Consider the following 22,772-nt stretch of genomic DNA (forward strand, 5'->3'; position numbering starts at 1 on the left):
ACATCTCCCAGTCACTTCACTGCAGTTACAGGGCAAGATGACCTTGACTTTCTGAGAAAAATGTTGTTTTGACTATATATCGCCCACACTCTCTATAATCCCCCTCCCATATTTCCACATTAGAAAATGTGGCGGGCCTGAAGTCCCAATGGTTTAATCATTTCATCGTCCCAACTGGAGGCAACCCCCAGGCGCTCCCATCCAGGCGCAGGCCAAATGCCCTTGACTCCCAGAGAAAGGAATGTTGTTATGGCTAATTCTCCACCCACTCCTTCAATTCCCCCCTCCCATTTTTCCAGGCACTAATTATGGCAGCCCTGAAGCTCCAAGAAAAAGATGGCTTCCAGAATATTCTTGAGAGTTTGAGTGGCAAGGTTTCCAGGTTCCCCCACCCAAGTGAAAGTTCAAGTCCCAGCCCAGCACCCACATGTCCATCACAGGATCCAATCAGGCACCATCCAAAACTGGAGATGCCTCCCAGTTACCTCATCGCAGCTGCAGGGACAAAGCAACCTTGACTTTCTGAGAAAGAATGTTGTTTTGACTACACATCACCCACACTCTGTATAACCCCACTCCCTGTTTCCTTCAGTAGAAGATGTGACAGGCCTGGAGTCCCAAAGATAAAATATGACTTCCGGGTCTGACACAAAGTTAACGGGGAAGCCAGGTTCACTTAACTGGGTTATTAACTTACGAGCTGCAGGAATTAACTTAATAACTGTGGCAAAAAAGGTTGTAAAATGAGGCAAACCTCACTTAACAAATGTCTCACTTAACAACAGAAATGCTGGGCTCAGTTGTGGTTGTAAATCAAGTACTATCTGTACTGTACTGTAGTATTATAATACATTGTGGCAGCCCTGAAGCTCCAAAGAAAAAGATGCTTTCCAGGAGCGACAGGATATTCTTGAGAGTTTCAGTGGCAACATTGAGAGAAACCTTATGTTTAACAGGATTTATTTTTTTACAAAAGCCAGAAAATCGGGGTTCAGATACATACAACAATACAAAGAATTTTAAAGAATAATATACATCTGCAATCAGAACACTTCTTGTTGAGATTAATGGACAGACAGTTAAGAAAAGAAACATGGAAGATTGTTCTTTCATAAATGATCTCTATTGTAAGATTACTCTATGCACAAAAAGGGGAAGAGTTTGAAATAAACCGCAGTGAGAAATGGTTGGTGAAGATGACAGAATTAGCAGAGATGGCAAATTCCTGAATTTAATAATGACTGGAAACTCCTTCTGGACTTCTTGCTAAAAAAGAAAAAAAAACAAGTAATTTATGAATTTGATTATCAGAGTAGATTATAAAAAGAAGGAAACTATGATGTAATTTCAGAGAGAGAGAGTGTAAAGTACAAACACATTTATAACTGCTCTTGAAAAGATCAAAAGCCACTTCTTTATACATTTTTTCTCTCTGTTTTACATCTCTTTTCTGTTTTGTTCACTTATTTATTCTTTTTCTTTATTCTTCTTAGCGTCAACCTTTGTACTGTTTTTGTTCTGTTGAAAATCTCTTTATCTCTACCTCTGCCTTTATCTCTGCCTCATCTTTGTCTGTCTGGGTCTCTTTTCTATGTGAAATCCCATGCTTAACAGACACCGCCGTGAATATTTTGTTCATGTTTAATAACACAAGCACAGGATCACCATGCAAGTAAATATAATTCTCAACATCAACTTTTTATTTGGCTATTCTTCCGGTAGTAAAATGGGGAGCTTTGCTCTAAGTAAGCAAATAATCAGTAACTTGGATTATCTGAGAGGAAGGGAAAAGAAAACAACTCAGGGTTATTCCCGACAATAAGAAAATGTGCCATTTCCTTCTCAAGTTTGTTTTTTGTATGCGTTTGTGGTTTCACTTTCCAAGGGCACTTAACTGAAACTATTTCTATCGTAGAAAGATCTGCACTCCAAATGACAGAGTGAATACAGAAGACGAGAGAAATAAGAGTTTCACAGCTACTACAAAAAAGATCAAAGAAGCACCAGGCTAAGGATAGACAGATCCAGCTTGCCAATCATTCTGAAGAGTCTGATTTAGATCCGAATTTTGGTGTTACACAGACTCAGTTGGTAAGGAGGAAGTGGGAAGGCTAAAGCAAAGTGGTTTTATTTTTTAAACCTGCCCTGCAGTTTGTACAGCCACTACTGGAAAGGCACAACAAAGACAAGATTTTTGGTCCTGGGACAATTGCTGTCAGACAATCCTTACCAGTCTTTGATTTCTGAAATCTATGAAATAAACCAACTATCTGCAGGCCATTCTGTGTTGGTTGAAGACACCAACTACAGGACTTATGTCAGTCCCTGGTATGTGACTCTTCTGAATTCATTCAGCCACATTGCTTTGAAGTCCTCTTCTAGTCATACTCATCAACCAACATTTGACCTGCTAAGGTGAGGTTCTACTTTCTCTAAAGCAATGCCTTATATAACAGAGAAGTGTTGCTAATGGCCTTAAAAAGGGATGGTTATTTGGTTATTTATATGCTGGTTGCTGTCGCCAGAGAGACTTACATGCCGTCTATATTACTATATGGCCCTTTTAGCCAAGCGGTAGCCTTGATTGTGCATTCAGTTATTTTAAAAATCATTTTAGTACTTCAGTTTTTAGAACTTTGGTTTATTTTTATTCTTTTTTCTTTTTCTTTTTTAGTTGAATGGAATTTTATATTGCACTTCTCACCATTGTGGTTCCTGATTCTGGTTTTTGCTTTGATTGATGTTGCGGGTTTTTTTTCCCCTGTTGGTTTTTATTATTATGTTTGGTTGCATGGTCATTCAGATGTTTAGACTAGATTTGGCATTTTTATCTACGTATCGAATCTTTCCCAAGAACTTGGGATAAGCAGATGCTGTTTGGGGGTGTTAAAGGTAACAGAATGTAAGATGTTCCAAGTAAAGCTGCCTTTTGCAATTGATTGATGGTGATTTTGTCAATGCCAGTGATGTTCAAGTGATGCTTCAGATTGCCCCCAAGGTGCCTATTATTATTGATGGTATCTTTGCTTTCTTTTGCCGCAGTCATTCTACTTCTATTTGTAGGTATTATTATTTTAAATTGAAAACATAGGTTTTCAGTGGTTTATATACAGGTAGTCCGTGACTTACCATTTGTTTAGTGACCATTCAAAGTTACAACTTATAACTGCTTTTTGCCCTTACAATCCAGTGGAGCATCTCCATGGTCCTATGATTCAAATTCAGGCATTTGGCAAACTGGCATATATTTATAATAATTGCCCTGTCCCAGGGTCATGTGATCACCATTTGTAACCTTTCTAGCCAGCTTCCAACAATCAAAGTCAGTGGATTCGCTTAACGACCATATGGTTCATTTAACAACTACAGTGACTCATTTAACAGCAGTGGCAAAAAGGCCATTCACTTAACAACTGCCTTGCCCAACAACAAACATTTTTGGGCTCAATTGTGGTCATAGGTGAAAGACTATCTATACTGTCATAATAGCTGTGATGATTAAAAACTAAGCAACATACATAAATCTGTCTGCCCCAGAAACTATACTGCTTAGGAGCAGTGACGTGCGGTGAGGTTTATGGCTGGTGAGGCTGGTGACGTCATCAGGAAGGTGGGGAATGGGACCACGTGTGCTGGAGGCTGAGGCTGCCTCATCCTCCAGCACACGTGATCCCATTCCCCGCCTTCCTGAGCGCGCTACACCGGCTTGCGCTCCGCGATCCCCAACAGCAGCTGTTTTTCAGTGCTTTTCTGTGCATCTGGCGTTTAGGACATCCAGCTATCTACCTAAACGCCAGACGCACAGAAAAGCACTAAAAAGCACTTCGCCTCCAAGCCACTTCGTCTTGATGACGTCGCCGACATCGCTGCTGGGCGCGGCCAGCCGGAGATAACCAGAGTGGCGCCGAGGGGTCCGAGTGGATGAAAGAGCGAGCGAGCGAGTGATGGAGGATCAGGCAGCCTGATCCTCGGTCACTCATCCGCCGGATTGCCTCAGTGCCACTCTGGCTACCTCCGTCCGTCCGCGCATGGCAGCTGCGGCGACGTCATCAAGCCCCTGCCACTTCTGGACATCTATTGCAGTCGCGAGGAGCGCACAAAGTACAGCGGAGGCAGGCAGGAAGGTTATTGGTGCTTCCGAGAACCCTCCTGCCTCTGCTGGTTGACCAGCTGGCACTGCCCCGCGCTTGCTCCTCCTCCTCCCTCCTCTTCCTCTTATATATATGAAACTCCCTCGTGGATATTATTATTATATATTATTATTTCATGATGAGAGGTGAGGCTCTGCCTCCCCTGCCTCCCCTGACCGCACGTCCCTGCTTAGGAGAGAGAGCATCTAAATAGTCCCTACTCCTCCTTAAACCATATATATTTGTGGGTGCAATTATTATTACTGATTAATTCTAATCCTAAAATTCTGGTTCCATGTTATCTTTGAACAAAGTCAAAATCTCTTTTGTATGTATGAAAAATATCACAAGTCACTTCTTTAGTGCTGCTGTAACTTTGATCGGTCACTAAACGAACTCTTATTAGGTCGAGGACTACCTTTACAATATGGAAAGAACTAAGAGTCTAAGAAGCTATCTGTTCTACAATCTAGATATCAGACACTTAGGCTAGAATGAATATAATATTTGCTGTATCTTGAATCTAACTCGTTTCAATTTCCACTATGCATTCTGGTATTTTCCACAATGCAAGTTTCCATCCTCCTTCAGTTGGGATGGATGTCATCTGTTAAAGTCCTAATCCCTACAGTCTCTAATCATGAGACATCAAACACCAGGAACATCAGAATCTAAATTTAGGCAAATAATATTTGGCCAGAAAATGACATATTTTGAAATGAAGCAAAAATCTAAATTATTTCCCAGTTGGCTACAACTCTGTATGAATGTACATATCTGTCATTTTATGACACTGTTCCACCCAGATTCGGACCTACTTATGCAGCCATTGAACTCAATGACATTTGCATTAGCATTGACTTAGTTTTAAGTCCCACTCAATATGGATCTAGTTGGTTTTTAAGAAGAGATTGGACAACTATTTGTCTGATATGGTATAGGGTTCCCTGCCTGAACTAGAATGGGGGTCCCAAACTGTGGACCATGGTCTACTTCCGGGCCATGGCCTATTTACAACTGGGCTGCGTGAGTGGTGGGCTAGTGTGTACATGACAGTAGCCCCATGTGTGAGTGGCAAGCTTTCAGCTCCACTAGCGCTCGTGGCAGATGCCACCACTCACACAAATGAAGCTCTGTGTATGTGCATGTATGTCTATCCCCCTCACACAAAAACATCCTTCTCCACGCCCCCCTCTGGCACAGGGCCACCAACCCAGAAAGGCTGGGAACAGTGGAATAGAAGATCTCCAAAGTTTCCTTCTGTTACTCTGCTATTCTGTTAGAATAACAATCACTCCTGTGTCTAATAAAAGTTATATATAAAGTGACTGAATTCAGATCACTGCTTATACACCAGCATGTCTATCCTCCACTTTCTTTTTAACTAACCAGAAATACTTTATGTTCTTATTTCAGAACCTATGAAGCTTTTTCATGATCACTGATGAAGCCCATAGTAAACCTAAAGCCAGCACATATGCTAAATGCTTTTATCATTATGCCTGTTTTGAACCAGATTCCCTTGAAGCTTTGCACAGTGCTACTCCTCTTCACGTGGATATGGAGGGATGTGGATTGTTTTGGGTTCAAGAATTGTGTCCTTTCCCCTAACATACCTGGCCTTGCTGTTTGTACTGGCCATGCCATCGTAAACCTGAATTCTGCCATTGCTTCTCTGCCAAATGTGACTAATAGGCTCAATGCCTCCCACAACTTAGTTGAAGTGCTGAATTCTACCACTTTTTCCCACCTTCCTGGTTTACGGAAACTGTATCTGGATCATAACAACATATCACACATTGAACCCAACACCTTTCAAAGCCTGGAAGGCCTTGAAGTTCTAGATTTGAGTTGGAACCAACTGACTGCTATAGGTCCTTCTTTGTTAGCCAACCTGAAACATCTCTGTGTATTGCACCTGGATAATAACAAAATTGCCACAGTGCATCCGAGTGCATTCATGTTCCAGTTGGCTCTTCAGGAACTTATTCTTTCCACCAATAAACTCTCTAGTTTTCAAGATATTGCTATAGGTGTAAAAAACTTGTCCCAACTTACCATTCTGGATCTGGGTAACAATAGCATCTCTGCCCCATGTGTTGGTCCTTCCTTGCTCAGTTTCCCCTTCCTGAGGAATCTCAGTTTGAATAGAAATGTTATTCACAGTCTGGACTTGTCAAATTGTTCCTTTCCTAGCTTGCAACAACTGGACCTAAGTATTAATAACATGTCAAAATTGGAAGCTGGACCCTTTCAAGCCACACCTGCTTTGACAGAGTTGTCTTTAGACTCAAACTTTCTAAATATCTCTGATCTTATCAACATATCCCTTCCTAACCTGACTATGTTGCATTTATCCAGTATGCATCCATCATTAAGCACAAATTTATCAGTAGCTTGCTCTGTCTTCCAAAGTTTTCCATCCTTAATTTCTCTGGACATCAAACATTCCAAGTTTAGAAATAATCAGTTGAGACAGTTGGGTTCTTGCACTAACCTCACCTGGTTGACTCTGTCTACTTCACAGTTTAAGTACCTGGAAGATAAAACATTTGAAACATTTCAGAACTTAAAGTATCTTTCTATGGATAAGTGCAAGATATTGAAACTCCGTCCTAATACTTGGGGGAAAGGGTTACCATTACAAACCCTGATCCTGAGCAGAAATGACATTGATAAATTAGATAATTTTGTTTTTGCGGCTTTGAAAAATTTAACCTATTTGGACTTATCAAAGAATCGCCTGACCAATCTAGACACAAAATCTTTTTTTGGCATGGCAGCATTGCGGACACTTATTCTTCATACCTGCCAGATCACAGCTGTAACCCGTGACACTTTCACCTATGCTCGTAAGATGGAGTTTTTAGATTTGAGTTTTAACAGCATTACACGAATCAAAGATTATGCCTTTTCACGCCTGCGTGTGAAGACTCTCTTGCTTTCAGGAAACAGAATTTTAACTGTTCAGAGCAATGCTTTTCGGAACCTTAATTCCCTAACATACCTTGCCTTGGATCAAAATCTCATATATAAGTTTTCTGAGTCAGTCTTTAAACCCCTGAAGCAGCTGCAAAAATTAGATCTCAGTTACAACCGTCTCTTTACTTACAACAAATATGATACTCCAAGCCCTTTTCAGGATCTCTACTCCCTTGTGGAATTGGATATTAGTTTTCAGACACCTAAATTACCAATCCACTCTTCAGATAAATTTTTCCAAGGGCTGGAGAATCTAAAGTTTCTGTCTTTGAAAGGAAATCCTAGTAGTGTGTTTTCCCGCCTTTCATTTATCAATCTTACCACTCTCGAATCCTTAGACCTCTCTGAAATCCAGCCAGGGAAACGTGGCTCTTGGGAACTTCACTCACATTTTTTTCAAGGATTAACTAGCCTACATAATCTCTCTCTAGAAGATAGTGCTATCCCAGATCTACCCAAAGAAATATTTTCTGGTTTGACCTCTTTGGAACAGCTGGACCTAAGCAACAATGATCTGAAGAACTTCAGTAAAGAAATGTTTGATGAACTTTCCTCTCTGAAGTATTTGGATGTTTCTGGAAATCCACTGATATGCTCTTGTGAGAATGCATGGTTCCAAAACTGGTCAATATCTGTGCCAAATGTTCAAATGGCCTTGCTGAATAGCTATTATTGCTTTGGTCCTGGATTGACTAATCGTCTTTTTGCTGATGAAGACTTATCCTTCTGCTTTGAGAACTGGGAAATGTATTTATTTATTGCCACCACAGTTATCATTCTCTTGTTCCTGCTTCCATCTTTGATCTATGCCAAGTTAGGCTGGACTTTCCGATATGCTTTTTATCTCCTCAGAGGTTGGGGATACAACCAACTGCGCCCAAAAGGACGGGACTACCAATATGATGCTTACATTTCCTGCTGTAGTCATGACTACAAATGGGTGATTGATAACATTCTGGAAAAGCTGGAAAAACAACATGAACCCTGCTTCCGATTTTGTTTTGGGCCTAGAGATTTTGCCCCTGGACAATACTATATAGATAACGTTCAGAATGGAATAAGCAGAAGCCGTAAGACCTTGTGTCTGGTGAGCAGAAATTACTTGGAGAGTGAGTGGTGTTCTTTAGAAATTCAACTTGCCTGTTCCAATATCTACTATCATGGATATGACCCTCTGGTGGTGGTCTTTAAGGAAGAAATTCCAAATTACAGGTGAGTGGGGAACAGTTGATCCACACGAAGGCGGTCTTAAAAAGATTGTAATATAAAGCAGGAGTTTCATCTACTTTATTTTAGTGGGAAGAAAAGATTTGTGAGATAAAGAGTGCAATTAGGATGCAGAAGGTTGGATAAAGGAAGAATGAGCAGGAGAGAACTTTTTCCACAATGAAAAAAGAGATCTAAAGATCTACAGATCTGACTCCTGTCTTGGGCTGGGGGTTGGAACTAGCAAGCATTCAAGGCCACTTCCAGCCCTATGATTCTATGATAAAGCTTTCTCCAACCACCTCTCCCACCGAGCCATCTGGAGGGTATCTGGCTAATCCTCATTGTTCCAATTAACGATGGAAAGAGGATGTAGCAGAGAAACTAGGCAGAGATTTTCTTGTACCTCAGGGTAGGTCAGATTCTCCCCCTGGCATTCGATAGATATGTACCTAAGAATTATGTGAGTTAACAGCCCAAGTACAACGGGAAGGCGTTTACTTGAGAGACTAGAACTTGTGGTCACCCTGTGATTGGAAGTGAATGATGATGACAAAAATCTTTATCCGGGTGATCATTAATTTATATAATTTTTTTGTGCCACCTGATCTGAGGATAATAATAACGAGTTTGAAGATGGTTTTAAAGGGGAGATAAATGTATGTCTATTTGGGGGGTGGGAAAAAAGTTTATGGAACTTTAAGAAATATGGACTTCAATTCCCAGAATACCATAGCCAGCATGCTGACTGCTGCGGTATTCTGGGAGCTGAAGTTCACATGTTTTAAAGTTTCAGTTTGAGAAATACTGGTTTACAATATCTATTCAGGATGGCATCCCACTTACTATCAGTTGCTGAAGAATAACAGAAGAGAGTAGTTGCTGTCCTGCTAAGTTTAGAAGTATCCTCCACAGTTGGCTTGGGGGTAGTCCTGGGCAGTGGTGAAATTCAATATTTTTTACTAGCGGTTCTATGGGCATGGCTTGGTGGGTGTGGCAGGGGAAGGATACTGCAAAATCTCCATTCTCTCCCCACTCCTGGGGGAAGAATATTGCAAAATCTCCATTCCACTCCTTTCTGGAGCCAGCCAGAGGTGGTATTTGCCGGTTCTCCGAACTACTCAAAATTTCTGCTACCAGTTCTTCAGAACCTGTTAGAACCTGCTGAATTTAACCCCTGGTCCAGAGTGTCTTTTCCTTACACACTACTTTATGTCTGTTCTTGTGTCTGAGATAGAGAAAATAAAAAATCTCAATCCTTTGGTTATTTTCTAGGTTGTCTCCTTATCATCGCCTAAGGAAACTAATTAAACAAGAGAGCTACCTGACTTGGCCTGAAGATCCTGAAGCTGAAGATGTATTTTGGACCAAATTGTGTGGGGCCTTAGGCTTTGAGAGACAAGAGAATGTCACACTGTTCACTGTAACTGAGTAACTGGAACCAGGAAGAATGTGGTTACGATTTTTTAGCAATATTTTTTGACTTAAAATAATTTAAAGACAATAGGTTGATAAATACTGCTGTGTGTATGTATGTGTGTGTGTGTATACATACATACATACATACATACATACATATGTATTTGTGTTACAACCCCTGGTATGCCCAAATATGGGAGGGAGCTCACTACTCCCTCTTTCTGTCCTTCGGCTCATCACAGAAAACCATCCAGACAGAAACCCATATTTTTATTTTTAATGTTGCCTTTTTATATTTGTGTTGTATTTGTGCTGATAAATAAATAAAGGGAGACTAGTATGGATCCATTTCAAGGGTATGGCTAGCTGATGAGAGCTAAATAGCTTGAAATGAATCCATACTAGTCTCCCTTTATTTATTTATCAGCACAAATACAACACACACACACACACACACACAATCTATGAAAACACACACACACACACAAACACACACATAAAATGTACGAAAACATATAATGTAAATTTTTGACTCCCAACACACACATATACCACACACACACACACACTTGTGAAATGCATAATTATGGTCCCAATTCTCAAAAATACATTGGGGGAACAAATAAAAAAGATTACACTTTTTATGAATAAGAATTAAGGTTTCATTTTAAATGTCTGTCAGGGAATTGAGCAGCAGGTGTCCAAATGAACTCAGAGACATTGACACGAAGTTGTAGTTTTATATAAATAGATATATTTAACATTTATATTTACAGCAGACAAGATAGTAAGGAACATCATGACGTAAATCAAAACAGCATACAGAGCACGCGGAAGAAAAAAGACGGGGGGGGGGAAGGAAACTCCTCCTTTACCCCACAGCAACCAATCACGGCGGAGATTGCCTCATGCAAGAGCCAGCACTCTCCAATCAATCAATTACAACCGTATGCTCTGGCTCATTATACACTTTACTGTTCCAGTTACTAAATTAAATATTCCTCAAAAGTTAATTTATATTCATAATAATACAATAAGATTGTTGATCGTCACAAGTTCAAAATTCTGAACTACTCTTGGATTATATTAAAATATTCCACTTTAAATGGTCTGATAAAATGAGTTTTGAAAGATATAACTCTGCACTTCGATTCTTGTTTCTGGTCTATATTTAATCTTAGATGTTAAATTGATCCTAAGGGGGTGTTTATATGTTAAATCTGGATTATGATTAAATCCAGATCAAGTTAGTGACAATTGAATCACATTACATTCAATGAAAACAAATTACTATGATTTAATTTACGCTGCTCTGCTGTAGAGATTTATCTGGGCATAAGTCCCAGAAAGAAGCAATTGGATTCTTAGATATTCTTTCATACCAATATTATACTCTTCAGTCATTTCTTTGCAGTAGAAACAAAGATTAAATTAAAGGAAGACATATTAAATGTTTCCTATTTCAATCTGTATATTTCATGTTCTTTATTATAAATGCCCAATGGCTTAATCTAGATTGGGAGTCTTTTCATTTTAAATTGGGAGGCTGTTTGAAGGATTACATTTTTCATCACTCATGGATAGGTATCCCAATCATTTTGGAATATTTTGTCCTACAATCAAATAAATAACATTATAAACAAGTCAGCATATGGGTCTAATTTACATCTATATTTAGAATGGGTGAAACTCATCGGATTAATAATCCTTCAGCCTTACATTAATTCTAGCATTCAGTGATCTATACTACTGAAGTTAGGAATTGTAGAGGGAGAAAAGCAAACTATCAATATGATGAACAATCTCTTTAGAAGAAATCAGACTTGGTAGAAGAGTTTCTAAGTCTACATTGCAATGGTCATCAGGGTTATTGGCAAATACAGACTCACTTGTGGGCCATATATCCTATTCTTAGACTGCTGAAATATGGATTTTTCCTCATTTACCAAAAACAGCATTAAAACTCTGACTTTCAAAGGAAACAAATCATGTTGGAAGTGTCCTGAACTTCCTAAGCCTTGGGACAGTGGAATACATTGTGATAAATGTATCAGTAATTTAGTATTGAGAATGTTTTGCTTTTCATATAGTTAAAATTATCTGATTAGGCCCTTGAGTGGAAAGGCAGAGTCTATTTGTAAATCATCTAGCTGTGCATTTATTTTATACAGGTGTGTGTGTCTTACCTACTTGACACAATAGTCTTTCAGTCAGAACAACCACCGATCTCCGCTCCTTCCGCAAGAAACTTAAGACCCACCTGTTCCACTTAGCTGGCCTGGCCTAACCGTAGTTTTAATCTTCAATCCTCTGGCTGGTATTTTAAATTTTCGGGGTAGACTTTTTAGCCTGTTTTTTAATTTTTAATTTTATTGTACAGGCTTTGTATTTAATCTATTTTTAAGGGGTATTTAATATTTTCTACTATGTGTATGGTTTTTTAGTTGTTGTCTGTACACCGCCCCGAGTCCCTTCGGGGAGAGGGGGCGGTCTATAAATTCAATAAAATAAATAAATAAAATTTCCTATTATTGTTGGGAGTTCCATATACTCTAAATTCAGCTGGGAGTGATATACTCTGGGTAAATAATTGTAATTAGAAGAAAAAATGAGGAATAATTTCATAGCTTGGATTTAGTTTATTTTTTCTTGGCTGATACCTTAATTCTTCTGACTGAAGCTTTAGCTTCTCAGGAGGGGTTATATATAAGCTGCCAGGCTAGAAACCTTAGCAACAGAGAAGAGATGGTAGGCAGTGGTGAAGGCAAAAGCTTTGCTGTAACACTTTAAGCCCATTAATTTCTCAGTCGCCAAGGGAAACGATGCTTTGCTCCTCATCACCAGTGGATTTGGCAAATTAGACAGGAAGGAAAGGCAGAAAAAGAACAAAACCCACCTGACTATAGTGCCTGGATGTCTGCTGGCAGTTTGGCTCTGCTGAGAAGCAAGAAATTGATATTTGGGAAGAAGGAAAAACTTCAGTTTCTGAGACAATGGAACCAGCCATTGTGGGTATTGAAGACTTGGTGACCTGGTGAACCAGACATGACTTGAAGAGTTTCATCTAGAGTATCTTCTCCTCTGTAAAAGATCTTTGCATCTCCTCCTTGATAGAAGCTGAATTTCTTTCTTGTGGAATTTTATTGGTCATCTAAGAGAAGATCTGGATGATGGATGCAGGATTGAAATCTGTTGTACAATAGGATTCTTCAAGCTGTAAAGACTTGCCTTTCTGGAAGTTATCATCTGCTTCTAATTTCTCCTGAACTGGCCAGCCCATTTCCATCCCACTCCTACCCTTTTCCCATCCACAAACATCCTACCTCTGGTGATCGCAATGCACAGGACATTGCTCTGCCTCATCTTTTCCCCACTACTGATAACCTCTGAACATGGCTTACCCAAATTTATATGCAGTCCTATGCCATTGGATATGGATAATGGTTGCCAGTCAAATGGCCATCAACGACATGGAAGCGCAGCTAATGGTGCAGGCAGTGGCCATTGGGTGGGGACTCTAGAAGAAGCTAAGGAAACCATCCTGCATCTGCGGGAGACAGTGGTGCATCAAAAGGAAATGATCCTTGACCAGAGAGAGGCCGTGAGAGAACTGACAGCCAAACTGAGCCGCTGTGAAACCCATTCCAGGAGGCATAGTGAGCACCATGGAAATCATCAGGAAGAGAATCATAACCATAAGCACGGCCATCACGAAGGTGGGCATCGGGGCCATCATGATAATAGTCAAAGGGGACATCATGAGGATGCCCACCAGCCTCACCATGAAGATGGCCATAGGGGACACCGTGATGCTGGCCATCGAGATCCCCATGAAGGCCACCATGCCCAAGAGAATGAGCATCATCAAACTGCACAACCTGGGAACCATGAACCACAGGTCAGTCACAACACTCATGATTCTTCTCACAAGGCACCTACACCTGCTCAGTCTAATGCTATGGAAGATCCACCCAATGAGGCATCTGCTGCAATACATCAGATGGAGAGAATGTTGAAATCCCTGAAGGAGAGACTGGAGCATTTACAGGTATTAGCTATAAACTTATCCTTCTCAATGCACTTAAATCTAGCTTCTCAAATCTATTCTTTAATTGTGCACTTGTTTATTATCCATCAACCCTCATCTTCATCCTCACATTTACAATCTTTATCTCTTCATTTTTTAATTTGTCCAAAATGCTGATCAGCCAGCAATTATTGTAAGAATTTTTATTCCTGTTCCATCAGTTTTCATATATGATCCTTCATTTAATCATTTTTTCTTCCTTGTTCTGATTTATATGATCAAAGCAAACCTAAGGCATGCTATTACTTCTTTTTAAAAGCTAAATATCTCCCAACACACTGAAGTTTCTACCAGAATTAACTACTCACAACAAATCTTCCTGCTTCTTCTTCTAATATTTCTAAAGTGCCTACCTACCATAGTGTTATTCGGGAAAATATATGGGGTGAAGGGGGAGTTTAAACATAATTATTTAAGCTCCCTTGCACTATCAATAGCGGTTGAGAAAATCAGTATCTAATGAACGAAAGGCAGCAATGAAGAAAATGGCGGGAGTCACTTTGCAGAGGGAGATAGATGCAGAGGGATTTAAAAAAATAAAATAAAAATAAAATACAGAAGAGATGGACGGAGGGATAGCTTTCAAGAGGGAAAGGTATGGAGAATTATAGTGAATGGTGTTTGTATAAACTAGACTTTACTATATTTCCTTTCTTTTCCTTAAGTCAATTAATTTTTTAATTAATTTTTTTATTCCTTGCTTTGCAATTGGCATAACTTTGCTTACTTAAAAAAGAAGAAACAAGATGGATGGATTTGCACACAGTACACACATGCACACACACACACACACACACACTCTCACACACATGTACAAGGTGTACGGTGCTTGGGTTCAATTACGATTTTGTTGAAGCTTCAGATGGAGCAATGTTATTCAAGATTATCTTTTTATGCATAGAGTGGCTATTGCAAAACTAACAAAAATCCCTCCTTTTAGCAGAATTTCTTTCTGGAGTTCCAGGAGGTTCTTGTGTGGCGGGTTTAGTGCAAGAATGTGACTAATTTAGCATCCTCTACATACTTGCGATGGAAGGAAGACTTATTGGGCTGAAGAAGACTAAATAGACAAGCATAGGACTGCATTGCAAATGAGTTTAAATGGTGATAATAATGAGGCAACAGAACATGAATAGGTGATGGCACCATTAATGGGAAACTCATTTCGGGCAAGAAGAAAACATACAATTATTTGTAAATACAGTCTAAAATTCAGCTTGGTAAATATATAGGAACTCAAGAAGTAGACCAAATGGTTAATGATGGCTTTCAGGTGGAATTTTAATGAAGGGAGAGAGGCAGCACATTACAAGTGGTCTAGAAAAAGGTTTAGAGAAATGGCAGAATTTTATTAACATGAGCATTTATCCTGATTTCTCCAGCACAATTGGAATAATTCAACCTTCTCCACATCCATGTGGGATACTCTTCAGGAAAAGATCAGCTTGTTGGAGCAACAGATCCACGAGAAATCCAACACTTCAGAACATCAGACACCCAGTGTACCAAAAACAACAGGGATGAGACAAAGGCATGTTTCACATGGACGCACGGTAGAGAAAGGTGAGTGGCTAAACTGGAGTTTCCAGGTGGGTAGTGTTGTAACCTTCTTGCAAGTCAAAACAATCTTGTGATACTTTCCAAAGCTCTGTAGTAATAAAATTAATTTTTAAGGTATAAAAAAAAGAAAAGAAAAAGAAAGTGGTGTTGCCAGTATGAGAAAGGAGACTTTGGTCCATATTCATGGAGTAAAAATGGATGGATAGATGGAAGGAAGGTAAATTAAATAAACTACTAAATAAAAAGAGCTAATAATAAAAGATGGGTTTAATAACAAGTAAATGGACAATAAAGAAGCCAGATGTTTAGGTGGCTATTGCCAAGTTTGTGGAGAAATGAGAAATAGTTTTTCTAGTAATGCCCTCCAGATATCAGAGACAAATTCACAAATTCCCAAACATTAGATTTTGGATCATACTGCCTGATTAACAGGATAGGTGCTGGGTTGGAGAAGGCTGACAGCAGGATATAATTAGATCTGAGGCAAATGGAGAACTTCAGTGATTTAACATTTGCATATTTCTTTTTCTATCTCATTTTCTCTCAAAAAGCTCTGCTTGTCTTCACAACTGGTTTTATGTGATAGCTAAAGCTGAGAGACAGTGACTGGCTCAAAGAATTTTCCCAGTCATGCTGAAATTTGAATATGAATAGTCCCACTCTAACCTATTTTAGATTTTAATTCTCCTCAGACCCAATTAACATAGCCAGTGACAAAGGATTATGACAAACATTAAGCCCAGAATTTCAACAGGTATGTAGGTTATATTAATTTAATATTGATTTAAAAAATCACTATTAAATAAGAAGTTTACATAAATATGTTAATGAATACTTCAGTGGATGAAAATGTAGATTTAAATACTTGGTTTTAATAATTTAATAATATTTTATTTGCTTCTGCATTTCTGAAGAATCTGCGTAGTGTATAATCACATAATCAGCAGGAAAAGTGATGGGCACCAAGATGGTTAAATAGTTTGAGGAATATTTCAAGTATCTCATTATTCTACTGGAGAGACAGACCAATAGACAGAATGAAGAAAAGGGGGATGTTGACTGAAAATATAGTTTAGTCATAAAATCAGCCACATATGATAGGTGTGGAGCAAAAATGAGCTTGAATAGTGATAGAAATCATATGACAGTGTTTTGGCAGCTCAGTGTGACATGGATGAATGACACCGTTTTTTATGTAGCGCCAATAGTATTTTATAAAGAACTAGCCAATTGTATTGCCCGGATATTTATTTATAGGGGGGAAATGTCTGGACCAAATGTAATTTCTAATGTTGGATTTTCTCCCTTACCAGAGGAAGCTCCCTTGTGGAGTACTGTGAAGCCATTACCATGGTAACTCCACTGCACTGCACAGTAGAAGCCATTTTACGGCAACACATTAGAAGCTATTTTAAGGCACAACAAGCTGTATCTTAACAGAACACAAACCCAGAAGTATGTTAGGGATGTCTTACTCCCACAGTATTTTTTTCCGAAGAGTAAGTCACCTGTGTACCAAGTTTGGTTGAAATTGCTGGAGGCGTTCCAGAGTTATGCTGGAACATACACAAACACAACCATGTGTGTGTGTGTGTGTGTGTGTGTGTATGTATGTATGTATGTATGTATGTATACATACATACATACATACTGGTCTTGTTGTATTCAGGTCTTTTCCCATGTAAGATTGAGATGGTCTTGGCATCTTCAGGCTGGTGCTTTTGGCCAAAAATACCAGCCTAAGGATGGTGATTGAGACCTTGCCGAAACATTGCCAAGACAATCTCAATCTTACACGGGACATATATATATATTTGTAGATTTTCATGGGTACAGGTATGCAGGTCTTGGTGTATTCGGGTCTTTTCCTGTGTAAGATTGAGAGTATCTTGGTGACCTTTAGACAAGGTCCCACTTGCCATCTTTTAATGTTGCCTTTGTTACATTTGTGTTGTATTTGTGCTGATAAATAAATGAAGGGAGACTAGTATAGACCTATTTCAAGCTATTTAGCTCTCAACAGCTAGCCATACCCTTAGTGGAATTACATTAATATGTAATACAGCCCAGGTTCAAATCCCAGTAATAGATCTATTAGTCTCCCTTCATTTATCAGCACAAACACACACACACACCGACATCAGAACAACCACCGATCTCCGCTCCTTCCGCAAGAAACTTAAGACCCACCTGTTTCAATTAGCTGGCCTGGCCTAACTGTAGTTTTAATCTTCAATCCTTCTGGCCGGTATTTTAAGTTTTTGGGGGTAGACTTTTTAAGCTGCTTTTTAATTTTTATTATTATTGTACAGGCTTTATATTTAATCTGTTTTTAAGGGGTATTTAATATTTTCTACTGTGCATATGGTTTTTTAGCTGCTGTCTGTACACCGCCCCGAGTCCCTTCGGGGAGAGGGGGTGGTCTATAAATTCAATAAAATAAATAAAATAAATACACACAATCTATGAAAACACACACAGAGACATATAAAATCTACGAAAACATATATATGTATGCATGTATGTGTGTGTGATATATATGTCATACCAGGGGTTGTAACACAAACACACACACACACACACACACACACACACACACACACACACACATATATATATATATATATATATATATATATATATATATATATATATATATAGAGAGAGAGAGAGAGAGAGAGAGAGAGAGAGAGAGAGAGAGAGAGAGAGAGAGAGAGCGCTCTTTTATGACCCTTTTGTCACCAAATCTAAATCAAGAAAGGCGTCACAGAGAATGAAATGGAGCCAACGTAACCAAAGAAAGAAAATTTGGTAGAGTTCCTGAACGTTGACCTGATTGATAGTGGTCATGGGATTCCATTAATGGAAAGAACATAGCAAGCCTGGAGAATCAATTCTTAATAGGTCAGCAGATCAGCTGGCAGTATAAGGATAATCCACTTCCTCTCCATTTCTCTGTGTTGCAGTGCAGTGCCACATTTCTGCTTTCTTCTGTTCTCCAGGGAACAAGGCAGATAAGCATTCCGAACATTTTCATGTGGATTTTCCTCTTCGCACAAACTACATGTATATCAAGATCAAGCACACTCTACAACATGAAATCTTTGCCTTTTCCATCTGTCTCTGGCTCAAGTCAACTTCATCCCCAGGGATAGGCACTCCTTTCTCCTACTCAGTGCCCAACCAAGCCAACGAAGTGGTGCTTATTCAATGGGGAAATAACCCCATGGAGTTGCTCATCAATGATAAGGTAGGAGAAATGTCGTTTATTTGTGCAGCAGATATATTTGAAGGTGTTCAGTACCTTGCCATGTTTATAACTTCTAGGTTTGCTCATTCTCACTTTTAGTTAAACTCTTCTGTCCTTGCTTTGCAGGTTGCCACCTTGCCATTGGCTGTTAATGATGCCAAATGGCACCACATCTGTGTGACATGGTCAACTCGGCATGGCATCTGGAAATCTTACCAGGATGGTGTCCAAAGTGGGAGTGGGGAGAACCTGGCTCCTTGGCATCCTGTGAAACCTGGCGGTGTTTTCATACTAGGCCAGGAGCAGGTAAATAGGCCTCTCACTTTATGTACTGTCATTATCGTGCATGTTTCTTCTGAATATGTATTTATTGCACTCTCCCTCCACAGGACACCCTTGGTGGCCGCTTTGATGCCACTCAAGCTTTCATTGGGGAAATGTCAGATTTCAACATGTGGAGCTATATTGTGACACCTGCTGAAATTTACAAGATGGCAACCTGCAGTAGCTCCACTGGCGGTGATCTTATCAATTGGACTGAAAACTCTATAGAACTTCATAGAGGAGTGATCAAACTACCATATAATGCCTGTCACTAAGAATCAACCAAAGAAACATGGACATAATATTCTCTGGAAGAGAAAGATACCTAATGGTTAAAGGCAAAGCATGGGAGGACCTCAAGATTTATTTCATACAGTGGTAGAAAGGGTTGGGAAATAAAAATTCCCGGGTTCCTTGACAAAAAGAATGGAGGCCTTTATGTTTGGCACATGTGCAACAAAAAGAAAGTGGGCATGTATGCAGGCAGGAAAATCTTTTAAGATCCAGAAATACAGTCAAGTATAATTTGGAATATATGCTTTATGAAGCTGAGCAATTTTCAAAATAAGAGACATTTCTACGCATGATAAACCTGCACTGTGTATTGGGATTTTCCTAATGTAAGAGCAGGAGCAAAAGAATAAAGTTCCTCTTGATGACAATATGGCCAATAGCACAGTTCATTTTCAAGGCCTTGATGTGTAACATTGGTCCACTAGGAAGATATTTATGGTAGATCAAAATCCTATTTTTGACTATTAGTTGTCTACTTTTTGGATATTCAACAGAGGAATTGGAAAAAGAATTTGTTAATATTTTTTTCCAGAATCTTTTTCCTGAATGTTCTTTCTAGGTACATTGGTTGGATGATGCCCGACTGTTATCTGCTTAAAAAAAAATTATATTATATATTTTATTTATTGCAAGCTTCCTAGAGTCATGTAGGTGAGATGAGCACTATAATAATCAAGCAATCAGTCATATTCTCAAAGATTTTCAGATTCATTCATTAACCTTCTACCATATAAGCTCTACACACCAGAATGGCTCATAAGGCAATACAAATGTCAATGGCTTTTTTAATAGATCATACATGACTATAAAAATCTCAGCATTTCTGTTCAGATATTTTATACCAGCTTAGTAGACCTTTAACTTCTTCTCAGGAAATCATTGCCAAAAACCCAGTCAGGTCTAGAGGAAGAGTATGAAACATTGTATATTAATCTCTTAGTATCTTAGTAAGTTATTTTTCTCTGAGTTCACCATTTTTCTGCCTCTCTTTCCATTCCCCCCACCCTCCATTGATTTAAATAGTATTTATGAACTGTATAAATCTCTTTTAAATTTGAATAAAGCCATGCTTGAAAAAAATGTTCCAACCATGAATTAACTAATATAACCTGGATGTAGATCTGCACCTGCACTGAACCAAAATTAGAGGCTGTGTCAACCAGCTCTAGAAGTTGTGTCAGATTTTGCAAGTATCATAAAATGCTATTATGCATCATTGTGAAAACCATGTCGGCCAGCATTCTGCTATATCACAGCAAAAATAGTTGTATATCATTGTGTTAGATGTTTAACCCAATCTATGTTAAAGGTGACTGTGGAAGCCCTAGAGGCCTATGAAAACAGAAAGGTTGAGTTAGGGCCAATACAGCACAAATGAATATAACATCATTCGTGCAAATGGATGGCAAGGTTCAAAATTTTTGGTAAAGTCACCACCCAGTAGAAATCTATGCTGAATACATAGAGCTTGCTTGATATGCAGGGAGGAGGGAGGGTGAGGGGGGATTTCTGTGGTGTTCTGTTTTCAGCACTACATATAGAGGACAAAGACAAAGATATTCATTGAGGAATATCTAAACCCTTGAAAGGAAAAACAAATATATCCAGCATTCAGTGTAGATATTCCTAGATGATGTTTGAATTCTCCTTGCACTGCAATTTTGATCAGCACCTGATCAGTGCCTGAATCTGCTTAGAAAATGCTATAAAAATGTAACTGTTATACAATTATCTGCTTTAGTTTTGCAGCAGCAGCAATAAAAATGCCAGAGCACAATTTTAGTTTAAAAAAAGCAATAAAACCTCCAAATGCTACAGAACTAGTTTATCTTGAGGCAGGTATTTTAATAAAAAATGACCATTTAAGGTAGAGGAAATAAAGAATGTGAACCATTAAATCCAAAGTCTAAATTAATTGCACTGCTGAGCAACTGCTTATAGCAATCCTCTGTTTTATATCTGTTTTGGATTAAAATGGAGGGGATCTAAAAAGAAGTTTGGTTTTGGGGAGGACATTGCTTTCTGAATACACCAAATTTTGCACATATATATAGAAGTGTAGAAGCACACAACCTTTTTAGCCTAGAATTCCATATTGTAGATTTTATCTGAACATAACAGGTTTCCAGCCTCACTTTTGAGAGAATGTACAGTTAATTTTTCAAGGATGGGGATGCATAATTTTAATTGTCTTGAATTTTCTTATTAGCAACCAGATTACAATAAACTTGCCAAAGAAACTACAATCCTTCTCCATGTGTCTTTGTTCTTACTATTTATAAGTATCCTAGATACTAGTATAGTAGCATATCCCACATGCTTCCAAAACAGAGCCTATTTTTAGAAGAGTATGCTTATGGTCTAGTTAACGATGTGGATTTAAGATTGTTGTCCTCACAGCATTGTCTACTTGGAATTCTGGGAGTTGTAGTTCCATTCCCAAATTGTCTGGAGGGAGCCAAATTGTACTTTAGTGAGAAACCTAAGATGCCATCTTTCCTTGATGATCCATTGTGAATTTTGAACAAAAGCACTAATAAAAAATTAACCATTTTACATACGCATTTTTAATCTTAATCTGGAGACCATTCTTTTAGATTTCAGAAATGAAGTCTGATTTAGCCAACGTCTGTATTCTATAAACTTTTATACGTAATTTCATGCTATTGACTTCTAACAAATAAATCAACTAAATATGTTTAATTTACATTTGACTAAGAGGTGTCCCAAGTAGAAGACAGGTTTAAGTTTTTAGATCCTTAAAAAAAATCCTCCAAGTATCATTTTAAAAGGAACTTGTTCTAACATGCATATCTCAGCTACGGAGATGTCTCTCATGGGTGTCTCATCCAGAAATAAAGTTTTTACTTAAGAAATCCTGTTTCTTCCCTATGCAAGTTCAATAAAGTCACAGTTGTAATCTCATCAGAGCTATTGATATTAAATAACATTCTTCATCTCATATCGGGTGAGACCACTGAACAGATGAATTACTCAATGAATATTTGCTAACATAAAATGTCAGATTTCCTGTAACCATGTCTCCCAGGCATAGAGCAGAGTAGGATATAGGCTATTAATAGTATCGACTGTTATTAATAGGAAAATAGGAGGAGGGAGGAGTATATTCGCCACCTGGAGTTATTTATAAAAATAATAAACATGAGATATAAATAAAATTTAAAAAGTAGCACTCAGAGTAGCATTTGCAAAATGCCAGGAAATGTTTCATGTCAGGAGGAGAAAACTAAGCATTTATTGTGATAGAAAAAGGGCTAAGGTTTGTTCCTCAGGTACATCACTCATGTGTTCACAATCTTATTAGCAATGGTATTTACTGTTACATCTGGTTCCTTGGCAGTGAGACGGATATGCAAGATGAGCAGCATATTAATAGCCTCAAGAAGGATTCCTTGGTGACCCTGAGTCCAATGCTAAGATCTAACCTGGCTTCTGGGAAGCCTTTGGAAGAGGAAAAAAAAACCCACTGCTTTTTCTCCCTTACAGCAGAGACTGGCCT

The 22,772-nt window shown here is 38.7% G+C and overlaps 2 protein-coding genes across 2 annotated transcripts; both read left to right on the forward strand.

The window, feature by feature from the left end:
* The first annotated feature begins 1,955 nt into the window (after positions 1-1,955).
* Positions 1,956-9,968, forward strand: LOC309381851 (uncharacterized protein). The gene is made up of 3 exons (XM_081933138.1): positions 1,956-2,415; positions 5,547-8,324; positions 9,594-9,968. Exons 2-3 carry the CDS (start codon positions 5,575-5,577, stop codon positions 9,751-9,753), a joined length of 2,910 nt encoding a protein of 969 aa, XP_081789264.1. The 5' UTR covers positions 1,956-2,415; positions 5,547-5,574; the 3' UTR covers positions 9,754-9,968.
* Positions 9,969-12,257: 2,289 nt separating this feature from the next.
* Positions 12,258-20,636, forward strand: LOC309382151 (neuronal pentraxin-2-like). Its single transcript, XM_081933666.1, has 5 exons — positions 12,258-13,785; positions 15,207-15,387; positions 18,387-18,634; positions 18,761-18,940; positions 19,024-20,636. Exons 1-5 carry the CDS (start codon positions 13,075-13,077, stop codon positions 19,231-19,233), a joined length of 1,530 nt encoding a protein of 509 aa, XP_081789792.1. The 5' UTR covers positions 12,258-13,074; the 3' UTR covers positions 19,234-20,636.
* The last annotated feature ends 2,136 nt before the right edge of the window (positions 20,637-22,772 follow it).

Source organism: Natrix helvetica (genome assembly GCF_964273705.1).
Source record: "Natrix helvetica genome assembly, chromosome: Z".
Classification (NCBI taxonomy): domain Eukaryota; kingdom Metazoa; phylum Chordata; class Lepidosauria; order Squamata; family Natricidae; genus Natrix; species Natrix helvetica.